Genomic DNA, 24,003 nt, shown 5'->3' with positions numbered 1-24,003 from the left:
TTTACAACTGTGCATGAGATGGTATATAATTGACGAATCGCGCGAGACGCTACCAATGTACAGAGTTCCATCGACGATGAAGATATTCCTCGTGTATTTCCTCATCTGGGGACTGGCAAATGGCCAGGGTCTTAACCCGGAACAGTTGTTTGTCGGGGCTTCGGCCAATCCTTCGTTGGAAAGTGCAGTCTTCGGCAGCCCCCTACCTGATCCAATCGCAGGTTCGTCCGCTTTCACAAACGATCAGATAAATATTAACTTCGGTCCCATACTTAAAGCGGGATCATCAGCGCAGACGTCATTAGTCAAATTTGGACATAAAGATTTCTCGACGATGGTAGACGCTGACGCGGCCGCACAAACGTCTTTCGCGTTCCCGAAAGAAGATACCGCAGCGAATCTGAAATCTCTCACGAAGATAATGGCAGATCCTCCGATCAAAATTACAAGTTCGACGACCAAATTGAGCGAGGAAAATTCCGAATCTACAAGAAAGAAATATTTCCTGACGCGTCACTTCTCATCTTCAGCATCGTCTTCGTCTTCGTCGCAGCCTAGTTCGACCACGTCCACAGTCTCCGCCGAGTCAGAAACCTCAAGCTCTGATGTAAAGTCTCACTTCAGCGAGTCATCCGACCGAGGATCGTCCAGGAAGATAGATATTTCGGCGGAAGCTATCGCTAAAGCCGAAGCTGAGGCGAAGGCTGCGTCGCAAGCAGCGGTGGCCGCACAAGCAGAGGCCGAGGCTCAGGCGAAAGCGGCAGCTCGTGCGGAAGCGGAAGCTAGCGCGGCGGCTGCCGCAGAAGCACGAGCGGAAGCGAAGGCGCGGATGGAAGCTGAAGCCCGGGCGCAAGCGGAAGCTCGCGCGGAGGCGTCCGCGCGTGCCGAGGCCGAGGCTAAGGCGGAAGCGTCCGCAAAAGCGGAGGCCAAAGTGAAAGCCGAAGCTGAGGCGCGGGCGCAAGCCGAAGCTCGGGTCGAAGCGGAAGAGCGAGCGGCCGTATCCGCGCGAGCCGAAGCTAAGGCCCGGGCACAGGCTAAAGCCGAGGCGGAAGCATCCGCACGTGCGGAAGCGATAGCTTTCGCCGAAGCGGAGGCGCGTGCCAAGGCGGAAGCACGCGCGGAAGCGTCGGCACAAGCCGAGGCTAAGGCGAAGGCAGAGGCGGCGGCTGGTGCGGAGGCTGCCGCTGCGGCTAAGCTGGCCGCTCAAACCAAAGCGATAGCCGAAGCGTACGCCAACGCTGTCGCTAAAGCCGAGACGTCCGCTAGGAAAGCTTTCGTGGCGAGCGTCGCCACGACGAACGCGGCGAAGTTAATCAAATTGGCTGCGTCGGCACAAGCGCAGGCAGCCATCAAAGCAACTGCCGCTGAAGAGGCAGCAGCCGCTGTTGCCGTCGCCACTGGTGAGGCTAATGCTTCGGCAACTGCGGTCGAAGCCGCTCTCGTGCTGACCATGATGATCTCTCAGTCTGCGGAACTTGCTCAGAAGATTGCCGCGTCTTATTCAATGGAATTGGTCAAAGCAGCTGTGGCTAGCGAAGCCGCTAACAGATTTGTCGAAAGCAAAGCTATAAGCGGCGAGAAAATAGTCGCTTCAGCGATAACAGCTGCACAAGCGTCTGTGTCCAAACATACGGCAGCGAAGCGGAAGACCGAAGAGCTTGCTATGCATCGAAAGATGGCCGAGGAAATTAGTGCAAAGGCAGCTGCTACACAATCCACAGCTTTGGAATACGCAAAGCTGGTTTCTCGTGAGGCTGAAGAAGCTGCCAAAATGCAAGCTTCATCATCCGCCAAGATGGATTCAAGAACCGCAAAACTAGAATCCCTCATAGCGGCGCAGGCAAATTCCCGCGACGCCATAAGGGATGGCATTGTATACGGATTGGGCGCTATGCCGAAAATAATGTTCAAACATGTCGAAATGTAGACGAACAATTAACCGGACAGCAGAACGATGATTCAAGAGATTAGCCGGAACAACGACAAGACGTATCTAATTAGATGGCAAATGACATAAATGATAATACAAAAAAACTATTACTTTGAAATGATATAATATTACAACAAATGAAGTTAATTTACTTATGATTATTTTTGATATCCTGTTCAATTGTTGAATTATTGTCGAATTGTTTGCAGATTGTCTCGACATTATAAGTAATATCGCATGTGTCACAGTTAATAGAACAATTTTTATCAATGAATAATAAATAATAAAATTAACAGCAGCTTTTCTTCAATTTCTTTCAAGAAATTATTATTTTCTCAGTAACTTTTACCTCATAAATGTCCTTGAGTTTAAGATATACAAGCGGCTAAATAGATAGACCTATAACATCGGCGAGAAAGATCCAAGTAAGGGAGAAGGCGACAAGAACTGCCACCGCACTTCTTCTAGAAGGGGGAAAGAAAGGGTGATCATGGTGGTAGAGCTTTGGATATCTTCTAGCAAGACGGCGAATCATATGGTACAGAATTGGTTCTCCGACAACGTCGACATGATTCTGATCTAAGGACTTCTGGCCTCCCAATAGTCCCGAACCCTCTCGACTGCTATATGTAGGGCGGTTATCAACAAGATACCTCAACGTGGCCGAGCCTTACCCTTTTAAATTAAAGTATTTCATCGCAGAAAGATATTCGATTATTTCATCGTTGAACACCCGTACTACAACTGACTGTCAAAACTAAGCGTCGCATATGGCTGAAAATTTGTAAGCAGCCATTAAAAAGATTTCACAGTTTACAACAGTTTTCGACCAGTAATGCTATGTTCAGGCCCGAAACTTATTAAATAACCTATGTATCTTAAAATCCTCTAAAACTCCTAACAAATAGAAACAAATTCCATAAGCTTTCCTCTACTAAGTACGTCCGCTACACAGAGTGCTTGTATTTTTAATTAATGATATCTAATAACACGAGAAATATACCAATCTAAACGCAGAATTTTTAGTACGTTATTACATCTTATTAGATCCAGTACGAAAATGTATCGGAAACAAATGCCGTGAATCTTACAGCGTATTTGTATTATATTACATCAGTATTATTATATTAAAAGCTACTAGGCATAAAACTATTATTTAAATGTAAAAGTGTGTAAATATTTTTAATAACCGAATAATAACATTCTCACGTTATACTTAGCAGAATACATATTAATTGTTTCATTGTCAAATTGCTTTTATTATGCCAATATATTTATATGTAGCTATCTTTAATGTATATTAAATTGTGCGAGTGATCAAATTTGCCAACTACAGGTAAATCGATTAATGTACAATGTTACCCTATTTTTCCTCCTTTAGAATTTACACCTTGACAGAAAAGCAGCAACACCAATCAGAACTCGCGTCAGTGGTCGACAGTTTCTACTTTATCTACTGCTTATTACTAGAGCGCGAGTTTTGATTGGCTGTTGCTTTTCTGTCAAGATGTGAATTCTCCCTTAGACACGTCTCTCGTATGAGACTAGAGATTCGTCTCTATGCGAATTTGCTCGTTGGGGGAATATGTTCCCGTATGCGATGTTTTACGTGAACGAGCTTTATATCGAGCGATAACTTGATATCCGAATCAATCGGCGAGATTAATATCCAGTGGAACACATGCGCAGATTATTCATTCGGTACACAGACTGAGAAATCAGTGGCACTTCAAGGCCAACAGAAAACCCCAGAAAATCCTCCAGAAATCACTTCTCTCAGAAGCAAGCCGAAGTTGAGAATTATCGTTAAGGCAGTGTACGATCGGCAGAGGCGGTCTGTCCAATGATACTAGAAACCGATAGTATACGCTAGTATGTGGAGGAGGACATGATGCGTACAAGCTCTGTATTCGCTATTTAGCGTGACCGCGTATTCTATCTTTATTACTCTTTAAGTATACAACAAGGATAGAATGACGCGGTTGCGCTAAATAGCATCTCCTCGAACACACCTATACAAGAATGGAATGACGTGCTGATCAGTGCTAATAACACGCTCTCCGAACACAGCCTTGCACGTATGAACGTATTGACTACCGAGCCGCTTCTTGCCTTGCAACAATTAGTGTTGCTCTATAGAAGCCATAAGACCACGATACTGAAATTCTCGACTGTGATTGGCCAATTCGTATATCATCCTTTTGATCAATAATATTAAGAGTGTTAATGTATTAAATAAATTTAAGAACATTATTTGAAAAAAAATACTTAACTATAAATGGGTAATTTTTACATTATATCGTATATTTAAGACTGATGAAGATAGTAAGGCTTTTAGTAATAAAATATAGTAACATCGAAACAAAAAAAGAATTATCGACATAGGGAATAATCGATTTCAAAAACATCGAAAAAACAATCGATTTTTTAAAGAAAATATAATCGATCGATGATTGCGCATTCCTAGTCCATTCCAAGAAACAATCACATTTATGAAACGGGCGGGATCCGATAGACCCACATCGGTGATTGGCTAATTTAATATAAAATTTTCTAATTGGTGATCCAGCAGAAAATTTTTAGGCATCGGCCAATGTGAGTGGATGTATGCTATTGCACCGTGCTCTAACGGGACTGTCTCTCACGAATATCTATGCTATATCAAGAATAATGCGGCTCTAATCCGAAAGCCAAATCTGAAAGCCGGTATTCAAAGTTGGTTCTTATATTTAAGACGGCCTTAAGTTTATCTTCAGATGTTTTGATGCCGATGAAATAAGCCATAGAGCATCTAAATATAAACTTAAAACGGTCTTAAATATAAGACTGTCTTAAATATGAAATTCAACTATGAATGGCCTAAGTAGTATTTGTCTTACTAACGTGATATAGACAGATTTCACTTAACACTCGCAATGACGCGAGCGTCATTCTATTTTTATTTTAAACATCCAGCGAGAAACAAAGATAGAATGATGCTCACGTCGTTGCGAGCGTTAAATGGAATCCGCCCTATATAGTCTATATTGACTCGTAGGGTAAAACAAAGGTGGACATAGACAAAACGGGAATACTATTTAGATATTGTTTCTCTTAGCGGAAGGATTTCGATAGCCCACACGCACGTATACACAACATAGCAGGGAATCATTAAATGCTACGGGAGTGACGAACCGTCTTTATCTCTGCTATGACACACGTACACATACGAACACGCGTGCATACACGCACACACATTATACACGCACGCAAACACACACATACACGCCATATAAGAGGTTTAAATCCAACTGGGTAACTTCCATATGGTACACCATGGGTAGTACTAATGCCAGCAGTACTTTCAAGTCTTATAATTCGGAAAGTACTTGATGAAAAAGTACTTTATTATAGTGTTTTGAAAACGTCTCGACTTCAGCCACGAGAATATGCAATAAAAAATGGAGATACTTATTAAAAAAATTAATATTCACCTTGATCTAACTTTGGTAGCATCCTCTATATAAAATCCACTATTTCCACCTTATTTCCCTCTAGAAAAAATATTTTTACATAAATTTTTTTTTTTACATCTCTTATGGCTTCTGCCCACAGGATGCGGCAACGCTTGCCGCGCGGCAAAAAGCGACGCGATAGCTAATCAATGTGCTGTTTTTCCATAACAACTAAAAGTTTATTGGCTACCGCGTTGCTTCTTGTCGCGCGGGAAGCATTACCATGTTCTGTGTGCATTAGTTTTTAAGATATCCATCTAGAGCGATTAAAATGCCCCACCCTGTATATGAAAGTGCATATGTAATATACAATTTGCTATATTCTGTCATAAATAGATGATAAAATATTATATTATAATGATAATTTCTTTATAATTCTATTTTTATTATAATTTCCCAAGCAGCACGTTCGAGAAACGTTCGCTTTACGTTCATTTGGTTTGGTTATATTCAAACAAAGTGGGAACGTTCGAAGAACATACGTTTTAGAACCTCTAATATATATCTTACGTAGCAAAAGTGTCGCAGTATCACAATTATGCTGCTCTGTTACAATCCCATTTTTTAATTAAAATATATATATCTCGAAGTTTGATTACGTCTATTTATAACAAATTATTTAAAAAATATATTAATTGCTAAAATTTTAGCAATTGAAAAAATATATTAATATATAATTGTGATACTGCAACATTTTTGCTACATAAGATATATATTAAAGGTTCTAAAACGTATGTTCTTCGAACGTTCCCACTTTATTTGAATATAACTAAACCAAGTGAATGTAAAGCTAACATTCCTCGAACGTTTACGTGCTGCTTGGGTTCTTTAATAATATTTGAGTTTGTGATATTATTTAAATTAATGTAAAAAACTAATCTTCCTTTAAAAAGAAACTTTTCAAGTTTGATGAAGAAAATCTAATAAAATTATTACCTTCATTCTTATTAATTTATTGCGGGAATTTTCCTCATATTAAACATCTAAGTAATCATTTTTGCGAAAAAAATATAACGATTTTTTAACGATTTTTCGAAAAATATTTCGTGTTCTTGCTCGCCCTTTCCCTAAAGGAAAATAAGTAACAAAATATTCTCCGTCTGTTAACTGTACTGTGAATAAACTATATGGATAGCAAGACAACAGTTCGTGAGCATTCAACTTTCAGATTACAAAATAAGGGAGTTTTTATTACTTTTGTGTTGCATTTGTTTACTGTCATATTAAATTGCGCGCACTTGAATAAACGACGGTTAACGTAATGAAAATACTGTTGGGCTATACTGAAATAATATTTTTATGTTTAGAGACGATGAGATTCGAGAGCGTAACATATTAATTGTATTGGTGGATGTTATGACAACTGCTCACGGCAGTAGTATATAATTGTCTGGCGCGACAGTATTGGGCATCAATCCGCGAAGTTTCGACGAAGATGAAGATCCCAGCGATAATTGCAACATCTCTCCTCTTTTGGGGTCTTGCCAGCGCGGCTGGGCCGCACATAATTGGCAATTCCGCATCCGCGTCCGCGTCCGCCTCAGCTGAGGCGGTGGCTGGCAGCTGGAAGAAAATTCACGGCGCACGTGTCATTTCCAAGGCTGGTAGCAACAACATCCTCAGTCGCGTGGAAGCTTCGAGGGCAGCTGCGACAATGGTAGCATCTGCTGCGGTAGAAGCCAGAGCGGGTCTACGAGCGGGCAAGGCTGCCGCTGAGGAACAACGCGAAGCGTTGCAATTGCTCACCGAGTCCGCCGATAGAAACGCTGAGGCGCGCATTCTCGCTGATGACGCGGCGGTCCTGATACAAGGTAGTGACGAGGCGCAGTCAGTTGCTGCAGCGAAGACTGTCGCGGTCGAGGAAACGTCTGCTTCCTTGGGCGCAGCTTCTATAGAAGCCGAGGCTGCTGCCGCAGCATCTAGGACGTCCGCCGGACAGGCTCTCCAATCTGTGCAAACCGCTGACTCTTCTCTCAGGACTTCTGCCAGCACTGCTCTGATGACCCTAAAATTGGCGAACATACAAGGTGCGGCTTCTGCCAAAGCTGCGGCGCAGATGGAAAAGGCACTGGCTATGACCCGTGACGCCAACATTGCCGCTCAGAAAGCCATGGCGGCCGAAAATGCAGCGGCTGAGGCTGCGGCTGTCGCTGCCGCCCGCCAGTCGGAGGCCAGAGATGCCGCCGCTGAAGTTAAAGCGGCTACCTCCGCGCTTCTCACCGCTCAAAGAAACCTCGTGCAGTCCAATGCGAAAGTGTCAATGGCCGACGGAGAGGCTCAGTTGGATTCGAAATCTAGAGCTGCCGATGCCCAGGTAAATGCCATCGCTCAAGCAGCCGCCAATGCCAGTATACGTAAGAAAGAGGTAATCGAGATCGGAGCCGAATACGGCAAAGCAAGCGGTGAAGTGATCACTACCGGCACACGGTCCACCGGTGGAAGGGGCGCTATTGCCACCGCCGAGGCCTCGAGCAGTGCTTCCGCCATGGGCATTAAGAAAGGACATAAGTGGGGTTTTCATAAGAGCCTGGGATACTCGTCCGCGAGAGCTAACGCCGACGCCAGTAGCAGAAATATCATCATCGCTGGCCCGAAACACGGTGGTGTCGTAGGAGCGTCAGCAGTTGCGGAGGCGGAAAGTTCTGCCGATACTCTTCTACTGTAATACGCACGAGCATAACAGCACGTGCACGCACGTGACTTCTTTTCGACCATTGCGTAGCAGAAAATACTACAAATCATGGTTATATGAATTCTTAATCTTAGATTAGAGCACAATTACACTACAGGAATTGAGAAGAAGAAGAAAAAAAAAACAAAAATAGCAGCGGTTTGAAATTTAAGACCTGTAATAATAAAACATTGTTATAGCAGAGCCAAAAGCGTTCTTTCCTTAAGTTCCATGTGTTTAAGCTAATAGCGACGAAATTATCGATACCACAGTCTACATATTGATGAATTTTTATATTAATCCGAATATCTTCATCAGTAACCCTCACAAAGTAACCTTCACCTATTGAAAAAATCACTTACGATTAATTAAAAACAGAATTATAATTCCATGAGAAACGAGTTACCTATTGTGACTTTGGCTATGTACGAAAATACGATTATATTTCATCAAGATAAGAAATATTTTCATATTAGATTTTGTCAAACGCGGTTGGCGAAGCCTTGCACTGTAATTAGAGAGTACTACCATTTCTTTTGTAGTGACCATAAATTGATTCCAAAGATATTTTAAAGCTTAGTTAAAAAAAGGAAACAACTTTAAAGTTTCCTTGAATATATATTTCAATACGTTATTACATATAATTGCTAACACGAAAGATTTTCCTTTTTTTATCAGTTTTAGAACGTATTTCGTCATATAAAAGATGACAGCCTCTGCTCACGGGCAGTCAGGGGCAATATGAGAGTCGACGAATCATACATATGAAGTGTAAAATAAATTGGAATGGTAAATATAAGCAAAATTTTGTTGTACGAAATAAAACTCGAATATTCACTATAAACACGAAGAAGAGGAATGTGAGCAAAAAATGATAAATAATTGAACTGCGAGAGAGAGGGAGAGAGAGCAATCTTATTAAAGAAATCTAAGATGGTAACATATCTGTTGACTTTGAACAGTAAGTGGTATGCTATGAAATATATGGTTTCATGATATTACTAAAGATATTTGTTTATAATAACTGTTTTATTTAATTAGATAAAAATAAAGGAAGCATAATCAGTAACTGATAAATAATACAAAAAGTGTCAAGATTATTAAAAGAAATCTAAATGACTCATACTTCTATAGACTGCATATAAGGAGAAATCCTATGCAGGAGCGATCTTCACCCTAAGGAAGTGAACTGAAATGTTGACGAAACGTCGGATTCAAATCCTCGAAAGACATGGCGCCAAGCCACATCGAATACTTCTTGCATGTATTAGACCTTTTAAGCAGTGATGAAAGCATATACGATTAATAATATTTAAAATAAATAATTTTATTCAATAATAATCAAGTGTACATGCATTATTTTCGTCGCATAAAAGGAAGAAACAAGCAGAACTATTTGCGAAACCTATGATGAACGCAAAAAGGAATGGTTAGATAACCTAGAACAACCTTCTACTTCGACACCAAAGCGCAAATCCACAGGCATGAAATTCTCCTCTGTATTTGGTGGAACCAGAAGAGCGTGCTCTATTATGAGCTGCTCAAATCTGGCGGAACGATTATTTTAGAGCGCTACAATTGTGCCGGTTGAACGAAGAAATTCAGAAAGAAGAACAGGGAAAAGAAATCGAAGTCATCTCATTTCACGACAATGCTTGGCCACATGTTGCTTCCGCGATTAAGGACATCTTGCTGGAGCGGGAAGTCCTACCACACCTGGCGTATTGTCCACCTTGCTACTTTATCTATTTCGATCAATGCAGAACTATCTCTCCGGTGCGATTTAGAAATGAAGCACGAAGAATTTATCGCATTGAAAGGTCTGTCATTCTTCAGTCAGGAAATCCATTTGTTGCCTGAAAAATGGCCCAAAGCAAGCGAGGAGAAATACTTTGATTAAACATGCATGAATTGTTTCTTTAATACACGTAAATAAAGTCGCCAAGAAAACCTCAGTAAGTTATGCACGGATCTAATATTACATTGTTCAAAAAATATTATAATTGTATATTTGTTGTGCAAAATGTTTGAAACAACTGGTATGCGATGCAACAACTGATATTCACATAATATGTGTTAGCGACACGGATTATTTCAAAATTTTTAACCAAAGATTATAATGATTGGGGCAAACAGAAATTAATTTATCAAAGTATAAAACAGTTCATACTAATCGTGAGAAAATTTAGGAACATTTTTCTTGTGNGTACATCTATAGTACGTCCAACATAAATTCAATATATTCAACTAATTTACGTGCAGTTATACGTGCGTATATGCGTGTGTACATGCGCGTAAGTAAATTAAATTATTCTTGACTGAAAGTAGGACATCTTGAGAGCTTTATGTATAACGTTTGATAATCACAAATGTCTTCGGGCAATGATATGGATTATTTTTTATTTTAGATCAAAATGATCTCATTTTGATAATTGTACATCTTTCATTGACAAATAAATCTTGATTTTTGCTAACAAGAGCATCGAATTAATTTGCGCATCTAATAAATATTGCAATAAGGAATATTTTTTGAATATATATATATATATCTTACTGCAATAATTTATAATGCTAGCATAATGGGAGAATTCAAGCAAATTTAGAAAATATAATCATTTTAAAGCATAGTCGTACATAATGTTATTTACGCAAATCTATTACGCATGTGGGCCCCGTAGAAACAAGTCACTGCAATTGTTAAGACAATTAATTTTTATTAATATACTTGGTAGCACACATTTCGCCAATTTTTTTGTTATTTTTTATTTCTGCCAGTGTAATTGCACTCTAATATACAAAGTTGATTACTCGAAATTTGTTTCTGTTCCGCTTTAGTGACTAAGAAACTTAAGTCGATCCTTTTCGCTCTCTCTATTTCGCTTCCATTTTTCTCGAAGAAGAAGCTTTGGCGGAGCCGCTAACGGTGACGCTGGCGGAGACCCCTCCTATTTCAATTACAAATGCATGCCCTTCTTCGAAATGATATTATGTCCCTCATATCCCTTGTGTCCGGCGCCAGCGAGAGCATTAGCTTGAGCAATCCCTTGAGCTGATGCGCCACCGTCATTTCCTAATCCAACAACTATTCCATCCCTCATCGCGTTGATAACGGACGCTTGAGCAGCAGCCCGGGCTTCGGTAGTAGCGGCGTAGTAGTCAGCTCTAGCGGAAGCTGCCTGTTGATCAGCGCTGGCCTTTTCAAACATAGCAGCAGCTAACTGCTGGTTGCTCAAAGCGGCAGTCTGTGCTGCTTGCGCTTCTTCAGCGCTTGTCGCCGCCGTACTGGCGGCTTTAGCGTTTGCTTGCGCAGCCGCGTTAGCCTTGGCGTGAAGAGCAGACGCGGCGGCGGCTGAGGCGGCGGCCGCCGTTGCAGCCTGATTATTTTTCGCCGAAGATTCCTCGATGCGAAGCATCGCCGCTAATACAGCGGCTGCATTACGGTTGGCGTTTTCAGCTTGCCCGTTGGCATTGACCTGTGCTGCATTGGCCGCCTTAGCATTCTCCACAGTGCGTTCGATCGCGTCTTTCGTAGCCGCGGCCGCCGCTTCGGCTCTTCTGGATGCCTCGATTGCTTCGGAGATTTCTTGGGAAGCAGCTCTGCCCTTGGCTTCCGCGATTCTTTGAGCTTCTTCTGCCACTTTAGCGACAGCTAGTGCATGGGCGGATGCCTCTGCCGAAAGCTTAATGGCATGCAAATAAACTTCCTTAAGATGACCCAATATCTTTTTCAAGATTATTAATGTTTCTTGGGCTGTGGCGGCATTGGCTTTGGCATTTTCCAATCCAGCGCTAACCTCCTTCCAACTCAGACCGAGTTTGGCCGCTCCGTTTATCTTATCAACTGAACTTAGTGCTACCTTCTTAATTTCGAACACCGACTTGTCGATTTCCATGCCCTTATGATGTTCATCATTCTTCTTCAGCAGAGGCAATGATATCCACTTGTTTTTAATGCCTGAGCTGGCACTAGCACTAGCAGATGCGGACGCGGAAGCTCCCGACCCGATGAGGTCCCCGCTGGCCAGTCCCCAAGCGAGGAAGGACGTCACAAGTATCGCTGGAATCTTCATCTTCGACGGAGCTTCGTAGATTGGTGCCAAATCATTGGAGCTCGCGTATTATATACTGCGCGGTACAATTGTATAAACATGCAGTACTGCAACCGCACAAATATTGTTTCTGAAATCTCCTCCATCTCGTCCACCGACTAGTTTGCCAAGCTGCTCCTATTTTCTTTATGTAAATGTTATAATCATTTCTGTGTAAAAAAAAATAGGAAGGGCTATTTATTGCATGTTTTTCAATCATTTCTTGACAATTAAATCCTACAAATAAAATGCAAGTCGCAGAAAGAAAACTTTCAAAAGAAGCATTTTTATGCTACATGAAAAAAATATCCGCAATACAATGTGCTAGAACTTATCGTTCTACATTAAACATTTCTACATACTCAAACCCTGATGAAACGATTAATGCAGAGTGCTACAATCGCCAATTGTATCGGTTGAACGAAGAAATTCAGAAAAAGGACAGGGAAAGGTCGAAAAGACATCTTAATTCACGACAACGCTCGGCCATATGTTGCTTCTGCGACTAAGGATACTTTATTGGAGCTTGAAAAAGGGAAAACCCTATCACACCGGGCGTATAGTCTTCTTCCGATTTTTACCTATTTTTACCAATGTAGAACCATCTCTTCGATGTGCGATTTGAAGAAATGAGGTTGAAATACGAAAATGAGTTGACGAATTTATCGCATCGAAAGATCTATCATTCTTCAACCGGGGAATCGATTTGTTGCCTGAAAAATGGTTTAAAATTGTAGTAAATGAGGGAAACCACTGTGGAGGGTTCAAAATTTCGATTTTTCTATTTCTGCATTTTTATAATATTTGGAGTTTTCAAACATATGTCCTTAAAATATTATATTGCAACTCGTAAAGGTTCGTAAAAATTGACACGGAACCATTCATTTTAACCTCTTTTCTCATGATTTTGTTAATGTTAATTTTACGACTATTTATTGTTTGTCCGAAAAAGTACACGAGCAATTTTACAAGTGTAGTAGATCGATCACAAATGTCATTTTGTGAGTTTATCTTTTTATTTGAACGTAAAACGTAGGAATTCTTGATATGTGTTTTCTCGCTTCTGACGTCATTAAGGACAGTTGCAGCGACTACGCAGGAGCCGTAAGGTGAGATTATCGAAAAATAAGTGAAACATTTCATATCTTATATTTGAAAATTATCACGATCAAATATCTTGAAAAGCATTCATTTTTCGATATTTTTATTGCAGTATTTTTACACACAGAATGACTGGAGGAACCGATGTAAATTAAGAAAAACTATATTATTTGAAAAAATTCAAGTTGATCTTAATTTGATGTTGGCAACGTCATTTAAGGTTCAGAGGCATATGACCATTAAATGCGCCTATTTAAACTTTACAAATGTTACCTAAAAGATTTTTTATTCAAATGTGTATTTTCTGAAATATTAAGAAGTTCCGGCACTTCTCAAACACCATGTGTATAACACCATGTGTATATCATGTCGTTGATAATATTGTTATCTTAACGTTGGATACTAGACATGTTTGTAGAAATGACTAAAAAATTATTATTTATGTAAGTACAGGTATGCATAAATATTAAATGACGTTGTATTGACGTTACTATATATCATGTTTTTACGACGTAATATTTCGCTCTTGATGATGCTTCCTTTATGTCAACATTAAAGTATAAAGGTAATGTTTTCCTTAATAATTATTAGTTGCCTTTTTATTCAAGACATTTTCGTTTTGCAAGATATATTTTTAATGGAAGATTCCTAGATGCATATAGTTTCAGTCGGACACATCCCGACCCGTGATTGAATGTCCCTAGGCATAGACCGTCGTGATTGGATGTTTCCGACTGAAACTGTGTACATCTGGGACTCACTCTTTATAATTTGTCTTATTGTAATCAATTTGGTATGGTCATCGCATAACAGCTGCATCGTTTCTATTGTTTGTTAGTAAATAAATATGTTGTTACAATTTTTGCAATATAACAATACATTAAAAGCATAAGTTACAAGGGTATCATCAGAATTCATTAGTTCTTGTTCGATTGTTAAAGTCAGGCAACGGGAACCGGGTGTTACAGTAACAGAACGGATAATCATATATGAGTTGGAGATGGGCACACTATGAAAAGACTGTTCAAAAAAGAAATATCGGATTTTTTAAGACAATTAAATCAATATGATAGGGTTTCCCGAATAATGAAATGAATAAATTAGATGAAACAATTTTCTTTTTTCGATCAAGCAATGAAATTACTAGAAAAATTAAACCATACTACCTATCGATTAAAACATTAGTTTATTTGGACCGTTTCAATTATCAAATTTATTTCTTTGAGTTGAATAAAATTTGTCAAAAAAATTTGTTCCGTAAGTTACTAAGCAAAAAGAGATTAATCTATAAGAGATCTATAATCTAATCACAGCTGTTAAGACTATTTATTTAATTTTATCACATATTTTATAAATATTTAACATATGATAACGTACGTAGGTTATCCTTCATATGATAACGTACGTAGCGGATTATCCTTCAGCCAAACATACGCGGTGAATCAGTCTTCCGTGTGTTAAGCGAATTTCAAATATATTTTATATGTAATCCTCACTAAGCCCTAAACTAATAAATTAATTAATACAGCCTTTTTTTTATAGCTACTTATAAATTATAATTAGAACATTTTATTATCTTTTGTTGAGAGTATCCCTGAAAATTGTTTTCGTGAACGTTAAAATTGGAGAATCTTCATTACATTTTTCTACGTGATTAATTAATGATATAACATGTTATTATATATGTGTATCACTACACAATATGCATATTAATGAATTTAAGAATATTGTTATATGTTTGATAATGCTAGATTAATGAAATAATGAATATAATGAAGAAATATGCAAAAAAGTGGCAAGTAAGTTGCATGCACGTTATCACGTTTAAAAACACAAATTGAAGAAAAACGTGAGCACAGTTAAACAAACAGAAACAATAAAAACAAAGAAATGTTGAAGCGATAGAGTCGACGATGATAGAGGTGTGTCTTGTGATAATATTTAGAGGAGTGCGTGAGTTTTCGGACTGTTTTCACAAATGGTTCAATACGGTATAAAACCGGCGAGCCGCCGATTAACTCACATCAATCTTGCGAAGAAGTTATCAAGATGAAGATTCCAGCTCTACTTACGACGTCTCTTCTCATCTGGGGTCTTGCTGGCGCCAGCGAGGTTGTCGAATCGAAAGCGAGTGCATCCGCTCAAGCGTCCGCCAGCGCATCGGCCGTCGGCAAAGGAGGATGGGGATATCGTTATCACCACGAAGGCGCTAAGAGCGAGGTGAAAAGTGTTGCTGGGGTTGCAATCGAAGGAGTGAAAATCGGCACTGGAATTGGCAACACTGCGTCCGCATCCGCGGAAGCCCTTTCAAGAGGGCTCGGCATTGGACAGGCAGCTGCCGAAGCGCAAGCTGCCGCGGCTGGTCAAGCGGAGATCGCCGCCAAGTCGTGCAGATTAGCTGACAAAAGCACTGCTAATGCTGTTGCCTTGGTTGAGGCGGCAGCTGAAGCTGAAGTTAACGTGGCTAACAGAGCAACCGAGGAAGAGAGATTAGCAGTCTTAGCCGCTAAGGCCGCAAGAATACTCGAAGAAGATGTCGCTAATGTGAGAGCAGCTGCTGGTAGATTGGATTTAGCTGCAAGGGCCGCCGCTGTTGCTCAGAGACGCGCCAGCGAGGAGTCGGAATCGGCTAACGAACGTTCGCAGGCTGCAGCAGCTGCTGCCGCTGAGGCCGAGGCTAAAGCGAACGCCGCTAAAGTAGCAGCGGCCTCTGCCACGGCCATTGCCAACACCGCGGTTGCTATTGAGCACAAAGCTGTTATTTCGGCGCGCCAAGCTCAGGAGACCCGTCTTAACGCCGAGGTTGCTGCTGCGCAAGCCATGAACGCGCGAGTTATCGCTTCCGCCGAATCTGAAGCTAGCGCCGATCTTGAGAATCGCGCAAGCGTGGCGCGTGCCGGTGCCGCTGGTGCCGCTGAAACCAAAGCTATAGCTGCCGATGCCGGCGCTACCGCTGAGATTGCAGCCTACAGTTGGGCTAAGAAGGGTGAGCTTACTGACGCCGGTCCACTGCCGAAGATTGTCAGTGTCACCGCGGATCTGACTAAAAGTGAGGTTGAGGCCATGAAGATCAACCGAAATCACGGAATTCACGGAAATCACGGAATTCACGGAAATCACGGAATTCACGGAATTCATGGAATTCACGGAATTCATAGGGGAATAATCCACAATGAAGGTATTGCAAGGTCGTCCAGTAGCGCTAGCGCTAGCGCTAGCTCCAGCGCCAGCGCCGGTAGCATCGGCAAACTGGGGAAAGTTACCTTGGTTAACGCTGCAGCTAACGCGGAAGCAGATAGTAAGGCAGTAAATGCATGGTGAATAGGGTGATGCATGCCGATCCTGAATTTTACATTTCGCACATGGAATGTGTACGGATTTTTTAAGTAATGGATATTAGTAGAGTAGCGAGACACACAGTTACATGCACAATTGAAAAAAAAATTACAAAAAAAGCAATTACGTCAGACAAAATTGTAAAAATGGAATTAAATTGTTGTAGCAGTTACATCTAATCCGACTTTTCATTGCGACATTTCCTTACCACTATCTTCTTCGAAGCTGTAGCTTGTGAAGCTATAGCTTTATCGTCAATGTTAATCGTCAATATTTAGAGATCAATATCTAGAGATTGAGAGGGAACTTGATAGAAATATCGCTGGCGAAGTGCCGTAACAGGCCAATGAGGCCCCTCCACTAGCGAACTCATTGCTACCACTAATATATAAGCCTGCGTAGCCATGAAGCAGAACGTGATGTATATAAATCAAGAAACCACAATATCGACGAATACTCTCTACGGATAATGGATAAGTGTCTAAGATTATTGGGTTCCTTTCCGTGCTATATGTCTACGAGTGAGCTGAGACGAAGACTAACAATCGTTGGTTCTTTGTCAGTTCTTGTCTCACCACTAGCGAGATCGCTAGAGAAAAAGAAATTTTATCGCGCTAGACGACCCCTTTCATTCAACCGGCTCCTTCCAATGTCGCTGTAATTCATATATATATATATATATATATATATATATATATATATATACAGGGTGTCTCATTTTAAATGACGCCCTCAAATTGATCAGTTAGAATCTGAGGAGAATAATCGATTGCGATTCTTCAATTTCTTATGGCTCAAGACTTAAAATTTAAGTCTAAAGCAGGAAGCACACGCATAGTGCATACGCATAAGAAGGCGAGCCAATCAAGATTCTTCATTTTCATCATGAGGATAGAGACATAGAACTCTGATTAATTTGTTAACTTATACGCCATGCTAATACATGCATAAATGCGTTATGCCAAAGTATGTGCTTCCTGCTTTATACCTTAAATTCTCATTGTAGATACAGCTTAAAGGACTGTCTATATTGGAAGTAAGCAGTATTAAGTAAGGAGAAAAGTATTGATTAGTAGTAAGGCAATAGGGAGCAGGAAATGGGAATGATTTGTTTACTCCCGTTGTTATACTCCTTTATTCTCCTGAAAAAAACTTACTCCACAGTATTACTACTTCCAATGCAGACGGTCCTTTAGATGTGTTTTTGAAGCGTCTTAAAATTTAGTCTCAATGATGTCTCATGCGTCAATTTTGGGTATTGTGCTTACTGAATTTTTATCAGATTACTTCAATTTCGATGATGCACATAAACAATGGCATACTAAAGTGATTGTAAGGTAACACGTATCAGTATGAATTTAATATACTGTTGTTTTACACGCGTCAATAAAATAAAGATAATTCGGGATAAAATTGCTAGTTGATACTTGTATCAAACAGTCGGTGTAAACAAAGCTATTTATAATTTGTAGCAAGTATTCTCAATCCCAATACATTTTACGTAGGATCATTAAATTCTACCCTTTATTAGTAAGGTATACCGAGAAAAAATGACGTAAAGGATATTAAACAAAGGAATTACGTGAAGAGAAACATTAGGAAGAAATTTAAACCTGCGTTCGGTTTGAGCGCATTGTAAACGCCATTTTATCTTTATTGTTCATTAAATGCCAAAGAAAGATAGAATGACGCTACAGCGCGTGAGCATCCAAAGTGAACGTAGACTAGATATGATTAAAAAAGAGGATAAAAAAGAAGAAAAAGATACTTTAAGAAATGATAGTTTAACTTCTGACGAAGGCAGATATGTGCTTTTTAGAAATGATATAAATTGAAAAGGAAGATGGAACTACACGATAATGGAGTGCAGCAGTAAGACGAAAAGGGGAGACGGTGCAAGTGAAGACCACGGAAATACACGAACGCAAACTAGTCATTGCTCGGAACAAAAAGTGGGGGTGATGGGATAGTGGGAGTGATGGTGAAGAGTGGTGGTGAGGGAGGGGTTAAACACGCCGGCGCCTCAGTATCGTGGTAACCATTGATGAGGTTGTTTTACAACACGCCCCCATCCGGAATAAAAAAAGTCTAGTTTTTCCATTAATTCGGTTGTACGAAAAATTGCAAAATACGTAGAGGCAAAAGAGTGAGAGAAGCACAGTTGGACGCTTAAGTTTAACTTTCACTCGTTCGTGTTGTTTTTTAGGGAATAAAGTAACGCGTCGTTTCAAAAATGATAGCCGCGATAGCTTTGACGAAAGTTGAGTTTGTTACTTTCTTGAGGTCAGTGCAAGAATAACAATATTGAAGCAGTGCATAAAAATACCAGCTGTGTGTAACGGTTGGGACAAGTGTGCTGTGGACATATCTTTTATTTTGTACAATTAATTTGTTTTCCGCAAGCATACGCCAGTTTTCCTTATGTGTTTGCCGGTTTTTAATTGTCGTGTACACAGTATTCTTTCTACAGAGATGGTAGCGTGATAAAACTTACAAGGGAACAAAGGGAGACAGCGAGCGAGTTGAACAAGCAAGACTAAAAGCGACCGAGAGAGAAGGAAGAGAGAAAGACACACACACACACACACGTGCGTGCAACGCATATTATATATATACATATATATGTATGCATATATATATAGACGTTCTATCGATCGAGAACTGGTCCCACCTCACGTGAGTTGATGAGTTTCATATTACTGTGTACTCACTTGTCTTTATCAATATCTTTCCGGGATGAGAATGGAGGCCAGGCTAAGATATATGATGAGCTCTATTCTGCTCTATTTGCTGTCTTTGTCGCGACGCCATAATGCTGTCATGGTAAACCTTTGACATAGACTCATGTATAAAATGATAATAGAAGTAACAATCGGAAATAGACATATTATTTAGGACCTTTGAGACACATTGTCCATTAATTTTGCAAATAATTCCTGACTATTTTTTTAAATCAAAACTTATCACCATGCAGGAAGTTTACTTTCTCTTACTCTCAACTGTTCATTTTTATACGATATTCTGACATGTATCATGCTCACACGATAAAACACGTTCGATAAAATAGGTTTGACTACTACCGGTAGAAATAAAGTTGGTGGTATTGCTAATTATTTAGTGTAGCATTTCATTTTATTATTAGTAAGCCATTTGAGGGTATGCGTTTGTAAATAGATTCCGCTAACATCAGAAAGAAGAGGTGAAATTGGTCGCATAAAATTACTAGTACTGCGTTTTGTATCTCCCACCAGTAAATCAGCTGTTGCTGTTAGAAGCTGGATAATTATGTATTGCCTTGAATAATAAGTAATTCTTACACCAATTAAGCAAACAAAAGCTTTTTTTTTAAATACATGAATTATTGCTTTTTTTTTGTATTCAAGCATGCAAGAATGTAGCTTAATAGATATCTTAACATTATTGAATTAACTGACTTAATTCGGTTTATTTTATACTAGAACACTAAAACAATTTGATTTCACTCTAAACAAAATTACATCTATCTCTTTATCAGCGCTTTATATATGTTTCGATCATTTCAACAGCCAGTCTCAACCGTCTTTCTTTTATTCGCTTGGTTTGATGACATTGACCCATATTCTAAACTCATTTTTATGTATTTATTTGATTCACGGGAAATGATTCTTCCCTTTTATATATAAATCATTCAACAGAAACAAAAAGGAAGTAATAATGAAGATATATACAGACAAATAAAATAAAAAGTACAAAAGCGCAGATTATGAAGACTCGCTGAAATCCTTGATAATAACGCATTTGTAGGTGGACAAAGACATATTAAGTATGTCAGCCAAGTAATAGATAGTGTCGCCGATCATAGGTAGTCTATTAAATAGTTTGAATAGATAAAATTTTAGATAAAATCCTATGTTTTTCCTTGTGGAAAGGTAGATACCGTCTGAGCGATCTTCCAGGTATATTAAATCTAATTAAGTTTGAGATTTTTAAACAGTCGATTGTATCTCTAAGAATTCTAAAAAAAAATAACAGATTGGATAGAATTTTTCTATTATGTAACGATATCAACCCTAATTTATGTAATATCGGTTCATAATCATGACAGTTAAATCACATTGGTCTATTCACACACAAACTAACTCTCCTAAGGAATTTCTGTTGCACACATTCAAGTTGAAGAGAAAAACTATTTTGATAGGGAGACCAAATATTCGAATGTTCTGGTGGACCAAATATTCATGTTCTGGTGGGGTCGAACTATCGCGCAATATAATTTCAAAGTTCTCGGATCTTTGAATTCCTTACAATATCGGAGTATGGAACCTAATCTCATTTAATCCTTAGATGTAATCGCACGTAAATGATTATTAAACGTTAAATCAGAACTAAATTGTATTCTCAGATTATCGTATCAACCGCCGATAAAGGAGAGTCCATCAGTGCATAATTGTAGGTAAAAGTTTTTATTTTGCGTGTAAAATGCATCATATGACGTTTATTCAGATTAAAATCTATATATGGTTTGCCAAGTACCATGAAACCACTACCTGAACACGATGTAAATCTTGATATATACTAAGCTAATATCAGCTAAACTGTCTATCTTTTTATAGATCTTTAGGTCATCTGCGTATAGTAGCAATTGAATGATACTATCAGATGCAATTGAAATGATACTGTCAGATATGTTGTTTATAAAAATTTTGAAAAGTAATGACTCCAGATGCGATCCTTGCGGCATACCAGACAGTATATTCCTATTTTTTGAACATATTCCTTTAAATTTCACCACTTGACATCCAAAAAATTAGCTATCTATTTTAAAAACTGACTTTTGACTCAGCCAATTATGCTAGACTTATTTCCAAATTAAATTCATTTGGTACAAAAGTAACACTTAGTAGTAACACAAAAGTAACACTTTTGTACCAAATGAATTTAATTTGGAAATAAGTCCAGCATGATTGGCTGAGTTAAAAGTTAGTTTTTGAAGTCGGTATAAATTGTGTTGACTTAGTTCAACCTTCCTCAACAACAAAAGACACGTAATTGTGATATAGTACTATGTTAATAATAGCAGAGCGACTAATTACCAAACCATTTACTAATGATAAAGTTAATTATAAAGTTACTAATCATAGATGAAAGTTTCTTGGGTATTATGCCTTCAAAAATCTTAGCAAAAATTATTTATTTACTGATAGGTCTATAATTAGAAGCTGCAAAATCAACACCACCCTTAAACGTTGGAATAACTATACATCCGTAGATCAGGGAAGACTCGATCCCAATATGGGCCATCGATGGCTCACTTGACATTCAACGTGTTAACTAGACTCAAATAATAGTCTTTGTTTTGTTTCAGGTAGCATGAAAAAGCACAAAAGTTATCGTTCGTCAATAACAAAAGGATAAGAAACTTGAATGATCAATGATGAATGAATGAAATTTGATGATGGAATCAGAAGTAATCTCAGAGCCTCCAAGGGTTTCCAATATTCCATTGGAAGTGCAGTCCAATTTGTTACTGTACTTGAAAATCTAAACCGTTGCATCATGTTATTTTATATCGACAGTTCGGTTTAGTCTTCAACATTTATCACTCAATTACTAGCAGTTTTAGATACTCAGAACTGCATTAATCATATAGAGTCCAAGAAAACAATATAAAATGTAGATCACCATGGAAGAGAAATTTTATTAAGATAATCGTTAGATAGCATTTGAATTGCCTGATAAAGCTGTTTTATGTTCAAGTGACCTGAGAAAAGCACAATATATATATAAATACTTGAACTTAGAAATATTTTAGAAATGATGCCAAAGATCTACGTACATTAATTATTTTACAAGAAATAATTTCCATGAAGGAATTATACAATTTAAAGGAAACAAGAAAAAAATTTTGTTACAAAAACAGAAAAATTATATATATATATGAAACTAAGAAAAAAACGAAGGAAGATTTAATCAAACAAATAGGTCTTATAATATCAAGGTATCAATATGGCGGCGCCAGTGATTGAGAAGAAGCGTTTTTTCTGTAGGGAATGGGCTTTCATAAAACTCTCTCACTGCCTAGAACAACGACCAGCTTCGAAAACATGTGGTACCTTGATTGTGGGTGGACCAGGAAGCGGGAAGACGGCGCTTTGTGCCGAGTTAGCCTGGCCTTCTAATGGCACTTCTGCAAGGCATCAAAGATCCTTAAATCGCAGACTATTGGCTCGTCACTTCTGTCAAACTAGAAGTGAGGCATCTCTGTCGCCCGCTCAATTCGTTCGATCTTTAGTCGCCCAGCTACTTCAAACCAGTTCTGATAGAATTAATCGACCGTCGTCCATATCAACTTTGCCGACAGTTTCTACAACAGAAGTTACGAATGCGATTACAACAATAACTGAGACTATAACAACAACAATGATAACAGTAACGACGCCTGTGACTACAGCATCTATGACGGTTCTTACTTCCAAAGAAGCTGTCGCAGAAGCTTATGCTGAGAAATTGAGTACTGACCCGGAGATACAAGCTGCTTTGCAACCGGATATATTAGATAGAGATCCAGATGACGCGTTGAAGAAAGCTCTATTGTTCCCGTTGTTAGAAGTTGAACCACCAAAAAATAGTCTCTTTTTACTGGTAGATTCCATCGATGAAGGCCAAATATTAAATTCACCGCTGACTGGTACTAAAGATTCTAGAAGGGAAAACAATCGTGTCAGTCGTACGATAGCTGAATTACTAGCCAATCATCATCATTTATTCCCACAATGGCTTCTATTAGTTTGCACTGCTCGACGGCAGAGTAAAACCATCTCTCGCATGTTCACTGGCTTTCGTAAGATCTCGTTGGACGACCTCAGAAAGTCCCAAGTCGTCAGAGACGTTCAACAATATATACTTGCACGATTGGATCAGGAAGATGCACTCAGGTACTTTCAGCAACAATATTTTCAATTTTTGTTTAAGGCAGGATTCACGCACGTGGAGACCTCTTGTGGAGCCTGTCGTGTACAAAAACATATCCCGGGTGAAAATGTCTTATTGAAATCGTAACGAATTACATCGAAATGTTACCGAATCGTATGTTGAAATTTATATCGGTTGACTCATTTTAAATATCACTTCAATAAAATTTCAATAACAATTCAATACAGTAAAGATAAAGAATTATTCACTAATGTTCCAAATAAAAACCAATTTGTGTATTTCACAAAATTATTCAGCAAAATATATTAATATTCAGTATTATATATGATTAGAAACAATGAAAGTAGTCCAAATTAGAATTTTAAAATTATAAAGAAACAAATGATTTAAAACTTTACAATGTATAATTTCTTGAAGAACACATATATATATATATAGTAAAGTAAATATATATATATATATATATATATA

The 24,003-nt window shown here is 38.9% G+C and overlaps 4 protein-coding genes and 1 long non-coding RNA gene across 5 annotated transcripts in view; 4 read left to right on the top strand and 1 right to left on the bottom strand.

Moving 5' to 3' along the window:
- The first annotated feature begins 40 nt into the window (after positions 1 to 40).
- Positions 41 to 1,927, top strand: LOC106743805 (uncharacterized protein DDB_G0271670-like). The gene has a single exon (XM_014618005.1). It carries the CDS (start codon positions 56 to 58, stop codon positions 1,925 to 1,927), a length of 1,872 nt encoding a protein of 623 aa, XP_014473491.1. The 5' UTR covers positions 41 to 55.
- Positions 1,928 to 7,035: 5,108 nt separating this feature from the next.
- On the top strand, positions 7,036 to 16,734 carry LOC106743783 (uncharacterized abhydrolase domain-containing protein DDB_G0269086-like). Its single transcript, XM_014617971.1, has 2 exons — positions 7,036 to 7,913; positions 15,413 to 16,734. Exons 1-2 carry the CDS (start codon positions 7,079 to 7,081, stop codon positions 16,603 to 16,605), a joined length of 2,028 nt encoding a protein of 675 aa, XP_014473457.1. The 5' UTR covers positions 7,036 to 7,078; the 3' UTR covers positions 16,606 to 16,734.
- LOC106743784 (protein TolA-like) lies at positions 10,916 to 12,165 on the bottom strand. Its single transcript, XM_014617973.1, has one exon. It carries the CDS (start codon positions 12,163 to 12,165, stop codon positions 11,050 to 11,052), a length of 1,116 nt encoding a protein of 371 aa, XP_014473459.1. The 3' UTR covers positions 10,916 to 11,049.
- A 1,934-nt stretch (positions 16,735 to 18,668) lies between the features above and the next one.
- LOC106743785 lies at positions 18,669 to 22,425 on the top strand. Its single transcript, XR_001374393.1, has 3 exons — positions 18,669 to 18,903; positions 19,091 to 19,296; positions 21,965 to 22,425. It is a non-coding gene; the product is annotated as an uncharacterized LOC106743785 (long non-coding RNA).
- Positions 22,426 to 22,490: 65 nt separating this feature from the next.
- LOC106743794 (ankyrin repeat domain-containing protein 50) overlaps positions 22,491 to 24,003 on the top strand; it is a 14,761-nt gene continuing 13,248 nt past the window's right edge. The window contains exon 1 of the mRNA XM_014617987.1: positions 22,491 to 23,534. Coding sequence (XP_014473473.1) covers positions 22,606 to 23,534 — 929 coding nt within the window. The 5' untranslated portion in view covers positions 22,491 to 22,605. The remainder of the gene's footprint in view (positions 23,535 to 24,003) is intronic.

Source organism: Dinoponera quadriceps, unplaced genomic scaffold, assembly GCF_001313825.1.
Source record: "Dinoponera quadriceps isolate SergipeBrazil2010 unplaced genomic scaffold, ASM131382v1 scaffold1249, whole genome shotgun sequence".
Lineage (NCBI taxonomy): Eukaryota > Metazoa > Arthropoda > Insecta > Hymenoptera > Formicidae > Dinoponera > Dinoponera quadriceps.
Note: the sequence above shows the minus strand (reverse complement) of the source record. Positions and strands in the feature narration are given on the sequence as shown.